The following is a 14205-nucleotide window of genomic DNA, read 5'->3' as shown; positions in this document are numbered from 1 at the left end:
AAACACACACACACTAACCTCTTAGAGCTACCCCCTACTTTTTTCAATGTCTGCCTGAAGACATACCCAAATCTAACTGCCTGTAGCTCAGGCACAGAACCAAATACAGTCAACATACGTTTGTTATTTTTATTGCTGTATCATCATCTTTAAAATGAACAAGATAAAACAAACATTCAGATAGGATGATGAGGGCAACAGTACTTGGGCAAAGTTTCAGAATGATAACTTCCAAAATGAGTGTGCTACATGACATGTATCATGAAGTCACCCAGGTGTCCCACACAAGTAGCCCAAATGTACCCAAGTGGCCAAATTGGTGAAGTTATACATTTTGAATGGAATAACTATATACAAAATACCAAAATGGTATTCTAACACCACCCCTGACAAAAAAAAATGTAATGGAGAAAAAACATGAACAAAAATATATATACATTTACAAAATAACACTTTCCATATTTGGAAGACCCTCAGTCCCCTACACAATATTGTGCTGCTGATGCCAGGTGCCATAGCACATCCATGCCTGCAGAAATACATTTGGGCAAGATGAACACCACTTGTGGCAGGAGCTGGATGAACCAGCTTCAGAGGGGGATGGACACCTTGGCACTGGGGGCTCCCATTCGGAGTCAGTGTCACTGTGAAAGAAAATGTTCAGTTAGAATAGTTTCACATACAGTGGGGCAAAAAAGTATTTAGTCAGCCACCAATTGTGCAAGTTCTACCACTTAAAAAAATGAGAGAGGCCTGTAATTGTCATCATAGGTAAACTTCAACTATGACAGACAAAATGAGAAAAAAAAATCCAGAAAATCACATTGTAGGATTTTTAATGAATTTATTTGCAAATTATGGTGGAAAATAAGTATTTGGTCAATAACAAAAGTTTATCAATACTTTGTTATATACCCTTTGTTGGCAATGACAGAGGTCAAATGTTTTCTGTAAGTCTTCACAAGGTTTTCACACACTGTTGCTGGTATTTTGGCCCATTCCTCCATGCAGATCTCCTCTAGAGCAGTGATGTTTTGGGGCTGTTGCTGGGCAACACGGACTTTCAACTCCCTCCAAAGATTTTCTATGGGGTTGAGATCTGGAGACTGGCTAGGCCACTCCAGGACCTTGAAATGCTTCTTACGATGCCACTCCTTCGTTGCCCGGGCGGTGTGTTTGGGATCATTGTCATGCTGAAAGACCCAGCCACGTTTCATCTTCAATGCCCTTGCTGATGGAAGGTTTTCACTCAAAATCTCGTGATACATGGCCCCATTCATTCTGTCTTATACACGGATCAGTCGTCCTGGTCCCTTTGCGGAAAAACAGCCCCAAAGCATGATGTTTCCACCCCCATGCTTCACAGTAGGTATGGTGTTCTTTGGATGCAACAGCATTCTTTGTCCTCCAAACACGACGAGTTGAGTTTTTACCAAAAAGTTCTATTTTGGTTTCATCTGACCATATGACATTCTCCCAATCTTCTTCTGGATCATCCAAATGCTCTCTAGCAAACTTCAGATGGGCCTGGACATGTACTAGCTTAAGCAGGGGGACACATCTGGCACTGCAGGATTTGAGTCCCTGGCGGCGTAGTGTGTTACTTATGGCAGGCTTTGTTACTTTGGTCCCAGCTCTCTGCAGGTCATTCACTAGGTCCCCCCGTGTGGTTCTGGGATTTTTGCTCACCGTTCTTGTGATCATTTTGACCCCACGGGGTGAGATCTTGCGTGGAGCCCTAGATCGAGGGAGATTATCAGTGGTCTTGTATGTCTTCCATTTCCTAATAATTGCTCCCACAGTTGATTTCTTCAAACCAAGCTGCTTACCTATTGCAGATTCAGTCTTCCCAGCCTGGTGCAGGTCTACAATTTTGTTTCTGGTGTCCTTTGACAGCTCTTTGGTCTTGGCCATAGTGGAGTTTGGAGTGTGACTGTTTGAGGTTGTGGACAGGTGTCTTTTCTACTGATAACAAGTTCAAACAGGTGCCATTAATACAGGTAACGAGTGGAGGACAGAGGAGCCTCTTAAAGAAGAAGTTACAGGTCTGTGAGAGCCAGAAATCTTGCTTGTTTGTAGGTGACCAAATACTTATTTTCCACCATCATTTGCAAATAAATTCATTAAAAATCCTACAATGTGATTTTCTGGATTTTTTTTCTTCATTTTGTCTGTCATAGTTGAAGTGTACCTATGATGAAAATACAGGCCTCTCTGATCTTTTTCATTGGGAGAACTTGCACAATTGGTGGCTGACTAAATACTTTTTTGCCCCACTGTATGAGCCCTGTATCAACAGGTATAATAAACAGATATATATATAGAGTACAGGGAACATAAGGTTGAATATATTATTATAGACCTGCTATATCTACTGTCTCATTTATATTATGACAGACCAGCTAGATCTACTGTCTTTATTATATTACAACAGACTGTGTCTACTGTCTCCATTTCACTTTGGCCATTGTTGTGGGCCTGCCCTCCCATCAACAGCCTCAAATAGGCTATTTCATTTCACAGATAATATTTTACATTATTAATTTCAAACAACGGCATTAGCATGAGAAGAACTTACCAGTCCAAAACGATGCCCTCTCCGTTCAAAAAATATTCCTCCATTTGGGAATCGCTAAATGAATCGTCCTTGATCAATTTCTTCTAAAATTGTGTGTACATCTGTATATCTAGACTTAGATTTAGCTTTCCCTGACTTAGTCACCACACTGATTGATATATAAACAGCTGAATATGCGCTTTACCAAAACAATGCTGTGCGCAACATGCGTGGCTCCTTCCAGTATGAATCATCTATGGCGAGTGAACCTCTTTACGTCGGAGTTTACTACATGGGTTGGTCTTCCAATACATAAACATTACATATTGCCGTTTACCTCAGCTCATTGGCTATCTACCCAGCTAGATTTCAAGACGATCAGTGGTCATTGGGTTAAAATACAGTCAATCAACGAAACAGCGGGCAAATCATTGGTGCACAATGATGTCATTACTTGTTGTCTTCAAATCGGTTTCTTTCAGTCAATACGTCCCGCGAAATGACCCATCAGGTTTGGTTGTGTTACAAACAAACCAGTTGATTGCAATGAAACCAAACATGACTGGAAAAGTCACGTTTTGTGTGTGTATTTACATCGAATGTGTCGTCGAAAATGGAATGAGACGGAATTCACGACACAAGCGGTTCACAAAATGTTTCGTGTTAGGCTATAAAAATGGATTTTAGCAAACAAAAGACCATTCATTGTGTAACAATGTACATTGGGATTGCAATCAGAGGAAAATCGTCAAAGGTAAATAATTTATTTTATTGCAGTTTGTGATTTTGTTACGCCTGTGCTGGTTGAAATAGTTGTTTTTTTATGGGGCTGTATCCTCAGATTATCACATCGTATTCTTTCGTAGTAAATCCTTTTTAAAATCTGACAACGCAGTTGGATTAGCAAGATTCTAGGCTTTCGATACATGTGAGACACTTGTATCTTCATGAATGTTTAATATGACTATTTATGTAGCGATCACCGTATGTTGTCGAATTTCATCCCGCTAACGGGTTCTGTGCGCAGAGAGGTTAATGGTGTGGGTATAAGGACTATCTGAGTTGCCCTTTGTATTTTATTCTTATTTTTGCGCTCTCTCTACGCACACTGATACTCCAACACACATACAAACACTCACTGATACTCCCACACACATACAAACACTCACTCCCATCATTTGCTCACACACACACACATAATATGCATACTTTTACACTGACTCTACATCCTGATGTAGTCAGAGCTTGGAAGAAAGGCCTTTCACTGTACTTGAGCATGTGACATTACAACTTGAAACACTCACTCTCTAATCTGGAAAGCAGCTTGCGTGCCAATCCAGTCAGCACCTGTAAACAATGCAGTGTTAAAGGTAGCAGCAGGAGGGGAATAGGCAGTACACATGTGTGGGGGCCTACACACATGCACACACACAGACACCACCAGTCCCATCCCACTGCCATTGCTGCCACGTCTTGCTGTCACTCCCAGCCCCCTTTTCATTACAGACGCCATACAGATCCCCAGAGGGGGCCACCGGCCCAGCGCCATACAGACCCTGGTGGGGGGCCACCGGCCCAGCACCATACAGACCCCCAGAGGGGGCCATCGGCCTAGCCTGCCCCCCCCTTCTCCACACACACACACACACACACACACACACACACACACACACACACACACACACTACAGAGCAGTGATGGGCAATAAAAACACTTCACACCTTAAGTGAAAGATACGACTTAAAATATTTTACGCACATCCTGCATATGCAATTTGCCCACACCTGGCTGTTAGGAGGAACAACATCTGGCAACGGTTGCTTTAGAGGCAATTCATTATTCATCCGTCACTAGCATCCTCCTACTGAACATCATTTCAGAGGGGGGAGATGTGTAAGCAACACAAGTGTGAAGAGATACATACGTAAGCAAGTGAACTGGTTCATCTGTAGAGAGCAGAAGGGAGGTGTAGAACTTGACCCTCATGTTGCATCAAATTGAACAATGTTTTCCATTACAAGAGGCATGCATCATTCCTACATCAAAATGTTGAGGTATGATTACAAACTCATTTTGTCAGAGAATAGTATTTGAATTAGAATATAGTTTAGAGTTGGGGCCCCAAAATTGCTCTTGCTGGAAGCCTGTGTTTCAAACATAAGGAAGTGGATGGGGGCAAACTTTCTACTTTTAAACTCGGACAAAACAGAGATGCTTGTTCTTGGTTCCAAGAAACAAAGAGATCTTCTGTTCAATCTGACAATTAATCTTGATGGTTGTACAGTCATCTCAAATAAAACTGTGAAGGTTCTCAGCATTACTCTGGACCCTGATCTCTCTTTTGACGAAACATATCAAGACTGTTTCAAGGACAGCTTTTTTCCATCTACGTAACATTGCAAAAATCAGAAATTGTCTGTCCAAAAATTATGCAGAAAAATGAATCCATGCTTTTGTTACTTCTAGGTTAGACTACTGCAATGTTCTACCTTACGGCTACCAGGATAAGGCACTAAATAAACTTCAGTTAGTGCTAAATACGGCTGCTAGAATCCTGACTAGAACCAAACAATTTGATCATATTACTCCAGTGCTAGCCTCCCTACGCTACGCGGTCTTCCTGTTAAGGCAAGGACTGATTTCAAGGTTTTATTGCTAACCTACAAAGCGTTACATGGGCTTGCTCCTACCTATCTATTCAATTTGGTCTTGCCGTACACACCTACATGTACAATACGGTCACAAGACGTAGGCCTCCTACTTGTCCCTCAAATTTCTAAGCAAACAGCTGGAGGCAGGGCTTTCTTCAATAGAGCTCCATTTTTATGGAATGGTCTGCCTACCCATGTGACAGACGCAGACTTGGTCTCAACCTTTAAGTCTTTATTGAAGACTCATCTCTTCAGTAGGTCCTATGATTGAGTGTAGTCTGGCCCAGGAGTGTGAAGGTGAATGGAAAGGCACCGGAGCAACGAACCGCCCTTGCTGTCTCTGCCTGGCTGGTTCCCCTCTCTCTACTGGGATTCTCTGCCTCTAACCCTATTACAGGGGCTGAGTCACTGGCTTACTGGTGCTCTACCATGCCGTCCCTAGGAGGGGTGCGCCACTTGAGTGGGTTGAGTCACTGATGTGGTCTTCCTGTCTGGGTTGGCGCCCCCTCCTTGGGTTGTGCCGTGGCGGAGATCTTTGTGGGCTATACTCGGCCTTGTCTCAGGATGGTAAGTTGGTGGTTGAAGATATCCCTCTAGGTTTTGGCCTTTCTAGGAAGTTTTTCCTAGAAAGGGAGGATTTCCTAGCCACCGTGCTTCTACACCTGCATTGCTTGCTGTTTGGGGTTTTAGGCTGGGTTTCTGTACAGCACTTTGAGACATCAGCTGATGTAAGAAGGGCTATATAAATACATTTGATTTGAGTAGTTTCTCTGTCAAAATCATGTAATTTAATTTAAGTATGAAAAATAACTGCTTCTGCAGCTGGCCATTTGAACAGGATTGCGAATTAATGGAAACTATCTTACAACACAGATATTTAAAAGGTCTCAAAGTGATTGAAGAACTGCAGAGTTAATAGTTTCAGTTCTAAACATTAGTTTGATTGCACTGCTTTGACTTCATCAGACTGTGACCTTTAAAGCCACTAAATAAAACCCCTTATCACAATAGAGTTAAAACAGCACCTAAGTGGTATATTGAGTTAGGACTGATTGGCTTGAAATTGTTCTCTCTCAGCTCCCTTTTCATCTTTAGTGTCGGAAATCACTGTTTTCCTGTTGTCTGAATGGGCTTTTACATTTACCTTCTCTCTCCAGGCTCTGATAGGATTTCTGTTTACTGGCTGTCTTTCCCATGGGAATGAGACTGGATTTCAAGTGCAATGCTGAGTGTGAACCAACCATTCTGCAGTCCTATGTATAGTAGACAGGCAGCAGAATCACTACCTGATGTGATGGGAGGCTGTTTACAATAAAAACCATACCGCCCATGTCTTTTTCAAGGTCCCGTGCATGGAGTAGATGTGAGAATACCAAGAACAACATCAGCCAATCTTGGGAAAGTATAAGAAAAAAGAACAAAATAGTCCCATATTTTAACTCAGGCCTGACTATTATGAGTGAGAAAGAACAGGAAATTCAGACAAAAAAAAATACTTCAAACAGCACTAAAATAAAAGGGAGAAAGTGATTCTGAGTGTGTCTGTCTGGGCTTCTGTTGTGTGTGACTGTACCATAAGTAGACAGTGGTTGGAGAAGAATACAGTCTTGGATCCACAATGAAAATCGCTTTGTTTCACTTCACTAAAACAGCACAGTAGTAAAAGCAATATTCTGTGTGTTTTCCAGGCTAAGTAAGTTCGAGGTCTTTCCAGAGGCCCAATCCACCAGTGTAATATTTGCTCCTGTCCAGTGGAGACTCTAGGTGGTAGACCCTGCCCCTTTCCCAGCAGCCCCAACCCAGCGGTGTTGGAGGGCCATTGGCTGTTTATCATAAACAGCCCAGCAAGGTCCATCTGCTTTGATTTTATTTAGCATTCTCCCCCAGGGCCTCTGAGATGGAGTGAGAATAACAATACTTGAGCCCATCTGCTCCTGAAGTACCAGTCCCGGCTAAATTATCACAAGCTACGAGCGGCTGGCATATGCTGTGGCATTAAGATACAAGAGGGCATTGTGGCGCCAGCTGTTGTGTTGACAAATACTTATCTGGCACTTCTGAAGTCAGCTTGCTAAGCTGGTTTCAAGTTTGACTAAAAACTAAATGGGTATAAGGTGTGTAAGAGGGTTCCTGTGGGGGAAATGCATGTATAATACAGGTTGATTTATCCATTTGTTGCGAAGTGTCTGGGGAATTGGGTCATAGGGTATATGGAACTTAATCCCAACATATAGGCCATGGGGATAATAACAATGAAAAGCCAGTCACACAAGTAGTCAAACAAACTGCCATGTCATTCTTTATTGTTAAGAATATTGCACCCAATTTGTATTTATTTCCTGGACAGCAGATGATTGGCTGTTGTTTTAAAGAGGACTAAACTGGGGCCCATATTGTAATAAGCCTATGACTAAAGGCATAAACCCACTTGCTCACACATTGTCAACAACTGCTTAAACATAGATGAGACTTTTCTCAAGAGCTTGAAATGCTGCAGCCCACACAGACAGGCACTGCAAGTCACTCACTAAGCTAGAAATGTAGCCATGCACCCGCTGGGCACACACTGGTTGAATCAACGTTGTTTCCACGCCATTTCAATAAAATAACATTGAGCCATGTGGAATAAACATTGAATTGATGTCTGTGACCAGTGAGTTATGACTAACTCAAAAAAGCATACCCTTTTCACTATTATAACGATTGATCAGAGATAGGTTTAAAAAATGTAAAGTATTTCTGCCTTTTCCAGTAGACTGTAGTTTGAGGTGATAAAGAGAAGAAAATAGAACCTTGTGTTAATGTGCTGTCTGGGCCTCGAGCTCCCTGTCGGACCAGTGTCCAGCTGCTGTGTCTCTGCCCACGGGGAGGTTAGTCCCATCTGCACCGCATCAACCAGAGCAGAATCCTCGCTGTGCTGAGCCCCTGCAGAGACACCATGCTAATGAGACCTGCACCTCTGTGACAGGTGAGGATACGGACACCAGAATTGAATCAAGCTACATGACAAACGTACCCCAATTCACTCGTACTCAGACGCGCCAAACAAAGCAAACTGCCAGGCACATGGCAAACATCTCCAACACACAAATAAACACTTTTCAAAACAGGGGTTTTAATTTAGTTAACATTTACGAGAACAGGACTGACATTAATTTGCATCCGTTATATACTTTAAAGATAGATGCACAAGTCAATGTTCATAGATATCCATATCAGAGACTCACATGCTCCAGTGGAGTAAAGAAAGTCCTCCTGTCTGTCTGTGACGAGCATTAAACTTCAGCAGTGCAGAAACAAGCACATACAGTAATAATGCCTCCTTTGAGGGTCCCTGGGAAAACAATCACAATGGGGCTTTGTGGAGGTTGTAATCATCTGGAAACCAGCATTGAACCTCCCAATCAGGCCTTCATTGTAACATTAAACTACACTACCCAGCATGCCACTGGTGGTAACATTCAGTAGTATTAATGGGACAGCATGAATCACAAGAACTCACTTCAATATCTGGTGAGAGATGGGAGGAGGAGTAAAGATTATATTTAATATATTTTTTACATTTCCTTCAAAAAAGAAAATACGAGAATGTAAATATATTCAGATTAAAATATAATTAGGTATATACTGTATTTTAAGTTACTTGATTTTGATCCATGGTTGGGGAGTTGACTGTCACAAATGTATGAAAAAGACACAAAAGGCATATACTGTTTGTCTCATCAGATAGATAAGTATTGAGTATGACAAATGTCAAGCAGGAGTTTGCTATGTCTCGAGTGCAGTTAAAAGTTTAGATATAAAATAATTTAGTTTGCTGACACAATGCCTTGAGACTTACAAAAAAGAAAAATCTAAAATGTAAAATTTCAGTTGAATATTTCCACAACCTGTTAATTCAAAAACACCTGCCAGGCTTTAGAGTACCTGACCTGTCCTCTGACTGCATGGAGAACTGTCATACAGCCAGCCGCCTTTACCATATATCCATTTGGAACACACACACTTTCATGAAATCTACAAGGTATAATAGGGAAATATGCCACCCAAAGTATTCTGGTTGAGCCTAATGCTATATTCGGTTGACACAAATATACTGTTGGTGATGGTAGATCATAGTACTAAGGAGGTCTTAAGACAAGCTGTTTAAACTGTATACATAGTTGGTTGAGGGTTTTGAATATGGCATTATTTCCACTATGAGTTGAATTATGGAGCGCTCCCATCTCTTACACTGATTAAGAAAAGCAGGACTCCCCCTGCTTTAGGTAAATGAGGTGGCCTCTGTCCTTCCATTAACATGGCTTGTTTTTGTTTCGCATGTTTGGTCAGCCGAGGCGAGCATGCCGTCCCCCTCTCTCGCTCTCTCCTCTTCCTCTCCACAGGAAGAGAATAATATTCAGCGGGCTTCTCGTGTCTCCATCGACCGCCATCCCCCACCACTCAGCTACGAGGCACAGGGAAGCTACTGACGTCAAGATCAGCTTGTTTTGTTGTTCACCACAGAGGGAAAACAAGAACAACAACACTTCAACAAATGCACAGTGCAAATAAGCTTTTCTCTTTTATAGTCTTCACTTTGGGCAGAGTAGACTGAGGAGACAGGGGCAGGCATTGAGGAGGAGGTGGGGACACAGGGAGAGAGCTCTGGACTGCAGCTCTGCCGTCTGTCTATCTGTCTGTCTGGGAGTCTCCTGCCCCAGGGGCTCTACTTGTACAGGCTCATGGTGGGGCTCTGGTACATGCACATGTAGGCATCACACAGCAGACGGCGGGCCTGGCCCTGGATGCTCTTGGGGTCCAGGGCGTGCAGCTCCTCAGGGGTCATCTTCAGATAGGCCCCCACCTCCGGACATGGAGACACCTGGGGGATGTTGAAGCCATTCTGCCCTCCTGTGGAACAACAAACACAGACAGAGCACTCAGATCTGTGGTATTAAAGCAATGGCAAGTGTTCTAGTTATATTGCTATGTAATATCATTTCTGTGTGTGAATTAATCCAAAATATTTACTATTGAGCTGAATATCTATTCATAATTATGAACAAAATCAAAAATAGCTTGACAGTTCATAATAACTTTGTAAATGATTCAAAATACTGCTTCCCCCACAACAAAAAGCGAAAAGTTATCCAATAACTCCTGAAGAAGATTTCTCCCCATACCGTCGCGGTCGGCCATACTGTCGAAGAAGAGCCATGCAGAGTCTTGGTGGCCGTACTTGACGAACGCTACGTAGTGACTGGTCTCTATGCAGAGCACAGCGAACAGCTCCATCCGCTGGCGAGGGAAGCTACCCTGCCGCCACACACCCTCTTGCAGTTCCTTGGGGACGGACAACTTGCCGTGGCGATGGGCCTTCCTCCTCGGGTGGAGGTGAACCTGAGGGAACACATACACGTATGACACATACACATAATGGTTGGAAATAAGTATTTACCTATTTCTTGGGGATTTTGTAAGTATTTCTAATCTCTAGTTATAAATCGGTCTAATAACAGTTCTCACAGATCGATGGCAACTACAGAGTAAAGAATAAAACTGAAGAACGACAAGTTTCACAATTCATTATTTAAAAAAAAAAAAATTGTGCCTCAAAGTTCAAGGTAAATATTTTGTCTTCAGCTATACGTTATTTAAGCAATAAGGCACGAGGGGGTATGGTATATGGCCAATATACCACGGCTAATGGCTGTTCTTGGGCACGATGCAACGAGAAGTGCCTGGATACAGCCTTTAGTCGTGGTATATTGGTCATATACCACAAAACCAGGAGGTGCCTTATTGCTATTATAAACTGATTACCAACGTAATTAGAGAAGTAAAAATACATGTTTTGTCATAGTCGTGGTATATCAGACCTTATACCACAGGTATCAGCCGATCAGCATTCAGGGCTCAAACCACCCAGTATAAAATACAACTTAGAAAGTTACATGAAACTCAGGCATTCCTTAGGACTTGTCGCCCCCAAGTGGATTGTACTGGAACTACACTGCTTTACAACTACTGCAAGTCCCTGATGAGATCCCCTTAGTTTCTATGTTGGTGAAATGGCACTCTGTCGGTTACCTGTGTATTGCACTTTTCACAGAACTGTTTTATCTTCCCGGCAGTGATGTCACCGTCCTCGTAGCACTCCCTGCATTCATACAGAGCCAGACCCCCACAGATTCGACACTCCCTGGGAGCTGAGAGAGAAGCACAAGGTTGAGGGTTGACTATACACACCAACACACAACCATATGTCGATGGAGAACAGTAGATTTATGATATGGAAAACAGTTATCATTCAATAATGACAATCCAACTTCAACCACATTCAAATAAAATAACTTTTTACGCACTGTCTTCAAGTAAGTCTGTGATGTCTAACTCTAGTGAGGGGAAGATCTTGTTGAACATCTTGAAGTCCTTCCCAAAGCGAGGCATTTGGATGATAAGGCAGGAAGGAGCCTGAACAGAGAGAACACGCATGAAGTCACCACATCAAATTGTATTGGTCACATACACATATTTAGCAGATGTTATTGCAGGTGTAGCGAAATACTTGTGTTCCTAGCTCCAACAGTGCAGTAGTATCTAACAATTCACACAAATCCAAAAGTAAAATAATGAAATTAAGAAATATATAAATATTTGATCAAGCAATGTCGGAGTGGCATTGACTAAAATAATGTAGAATAGAATACAGTATAGAAATATGACATGAGTAAAGTAGTATGTAAACATTATTAAATTGACTAGTGTTCCATTAAAGTGGACAGTGATTCCAAGTCTACCGTATGTATATAGGGCAGCAGCCTCTTTTACAGTGCCTTGCGAAAGTATTCGGCCCCCTTGAACTTTGCGACCTTTTGCCACATTTCAGGCTTCAAACATAAACATATAAAACTGTATTTTTTTGTGAAGAATCAACAACAAGTGGGACAACATTTATTGGATATTTCAAACTTTTTTAACAAATCAAAAACTGAAAAATTGGGCGTGCAAAATTATTCAGCCCCCTTAAGTTAATACTTTGTAGCGCCACCTTTTGCTGCGATTACAGCTGTAATACGCTTGGGGTATGTCTCTATCAGTTTTGCACATCGAGAGACTGACATTTTTTCCCATTCCTCCTTGCAAAACAGCTCGAGCTCAGTGAGGTTGGATGGAGAGCATTTGTGAACAGCAGTTTTCAGTTCTTTCCACAGATTCTCGATTGGATTCAGGTCTGGACTTTGACTTGGCCATTCTAACACCTGGATATGTTTATTTTTGAACCATTCCATTGTAGATTTTGCTTTATGTTTTGGATCATTGTCTTGTTGGAAGACAAATCTCCGTCCCAGTCTCAGGTCTTTTGCAGACTCCATCAGGTTTTCTTCCAGAATGGTCCTGTATTTGGCTCCATCCATCTTCCCATCAATTTTAACCATCTTCCCTGTCCCTGCTGAAGAAAAGCAGGCCCAAACCATGATGCTGCCACCACCATGTTTGACAGTGGGGATGGTGTGTTCAGCTGTGTTGCTTTTACCCCAAACATAACGTTTTGCATTGTTGCCAAAAAGTTCAATTTTAGTTTCATCTGACCAGAGCACCTTCTTCCACATGTTTGGTGTGTCTCCCAGGTGGCTTGTGGCAAACTTTAAACGACACTTTTTATGGATATCTTTAAGAAATGGCTTTCTTCTTGCCACTCTTCCATAAAGGCCAGATTTGTGCAATATACGACTGATTGTTGTCCTATGGACAGAGTCTCCCACCTCAGCTGTAGATCTCTGCAGTTCATCCAGAGTGATCATGGGCCTCTTGGCTGCATCTCTGATCAGTCTTCTCCTTGTATGAGCTGAAAGTTTAGAGGGACGGCCAGGTCTTGGTAGATTTGCAGTGGTCTGTAACTAGGCAAGTCAGTTAAGAAGAAATTATTATGTACAATGATGACCTACCCCTTCCAAACCCTAACCAGGACGACGCTGGACCAATTGTGCGCCGCCCTAATCCTGGCCGGTTGTGATACAGCCTGGAATCGAACCAGGGTTTGTAGTGACCCCTCAGCACTGAGATGCAGTGCCTTAGACCGCTGCGCCTGCCGGGAGCCTCTAAGGTGCAGGGTTGCGTAACCGGGTGGAAGACAGCTAATAATGTCTATTTATAAGTCTGATGGTCTTGAGATATTGGCTGCTTTTCAGTCTCTCGGTCCCAGTGTTAATGTACCTGTACTGACCTCGCCTTCCGGGTGATAGCGGGGTGAAGTGGTGGTTGATGTCCTTGATGATCTTTTTGGCCTTCCTGTGACATCGGGGGCTGTAGGTGTCCTGGAGGGTAGGTAGTTTGCCCTTGGTGATGCGTTGAGAGTTGCCGTACCAGGCGGTGATACAGCCCAACAGGATGCTCTTGTGCATCTGAAAGTTTGTTTGGGTTTTAGGGGCCAAGCCAAATTTCTTCAGCCTCCTGAGGTTGAAGAGGCGCTGTTGCGCCTTTTTCACCACACTGTCTGTGGGTGGACCATATCAGATCTTCAGTGATGTGTAAGCCGAAGGGAAGTTTTCCACCTTCTCCACTGAGGTACCAACAATGTGGATAGGAGCGTGCTCCCTCTGCTGTTTCCTGAAGTCCACAATCAGCACTTTTGTTTTGTTGACGTTGAGTCAGAATTTACTTTCCAGGCACCACTCTCCCAGGACCCTTACCTCCTCCCTGTAGGCTGTCTCGTCATTGATGGTAATCAGGCCTACTACAGTTGTGTCGTCTGCAAACTTGATGATTGAGTTGGAAGCATGCGTGGCCACGCAGTCATGGATGAACAGGGAGTACAGCAAGGGGCTGAGCACGCACTCTTGTGGGGCCCCGGTGTTGAGGATCAGCAAAGTAGAGGTGTTGTTTCCTACCTTCACCACCTGGGGGCAGCCCATCAGGAAGTCCAGGACGCAGTTGCACAGGGCGGGGTTGAGACCCAGGGCCCCGAGCTTAATGATGATTACATAGGTATTCCTCTTTTCCAGATGGGATAGG

General features: G+C 43.0%; 1 protein-coding gene across 6 annotated transcripts in view; it reads right to left on the bottom strand.

Annotated features, from left to right (window-relative positions):
* Positions 1 to 588: 588 nt before the first annotated feature.
* The window catches only part of LOC139411604 (ubiquitin carboxyl-terminal hydrolase CYLD-like), a 47490-nt gene continuing 33873 nt past the window's right edge, over positions 589 to 14205 (bottom strand). For 5 of the 6 annotated variants that reach the window (XM_071158171.1, XM_071158168.1, XM_071158172.1 and 2 more), the window contains 4 exons: positions 11556 to 11664; positions 11281 to 11399; positions 10374 to 10590; positions 7485 to 10101 (listed from right to left, as the gene is read on the bottom strand). In XM_071158171.1, the coding sequence (XP_071014272.1) occupies positions 9917 to 10101; positions 10374 to 10590; positions 11281 to 11399; positions 11556 to 11664 (630 nt within the window). In that variant the 3' untranslated portion in view covers positions 7485 to 9916. Of the gene's footprint in view, positions 645 to 7484; positions 10102 to 10373; positions 10591 to 11280; positions 11400 to 11555; positions 11665 to 14205 lie in introns of those variants that run through there. The other variant, XM_071158174.1, reaches the window with a different exon arrangement.

This window comes from Oncorhynchus clarkii, chromosome 6, assembly GCF_045791955.1.
Source record: "Oncorhynchus clarkii lewisi isolate Uvic-CL-2024 chromosome 6, UVic_Ocla_1.0, whole genome shotgun sequence".
Taxonomy (NCBI): Eukaryota; Metazoa; Chordata; class Actinopteri; order Salmoniformes; family Salmonidae; genus Oncorhynchus; species Oncorhynchus clarkii.
This window is presented reverse-complemented; position numbering and strand designations above follow the sequence as displayed.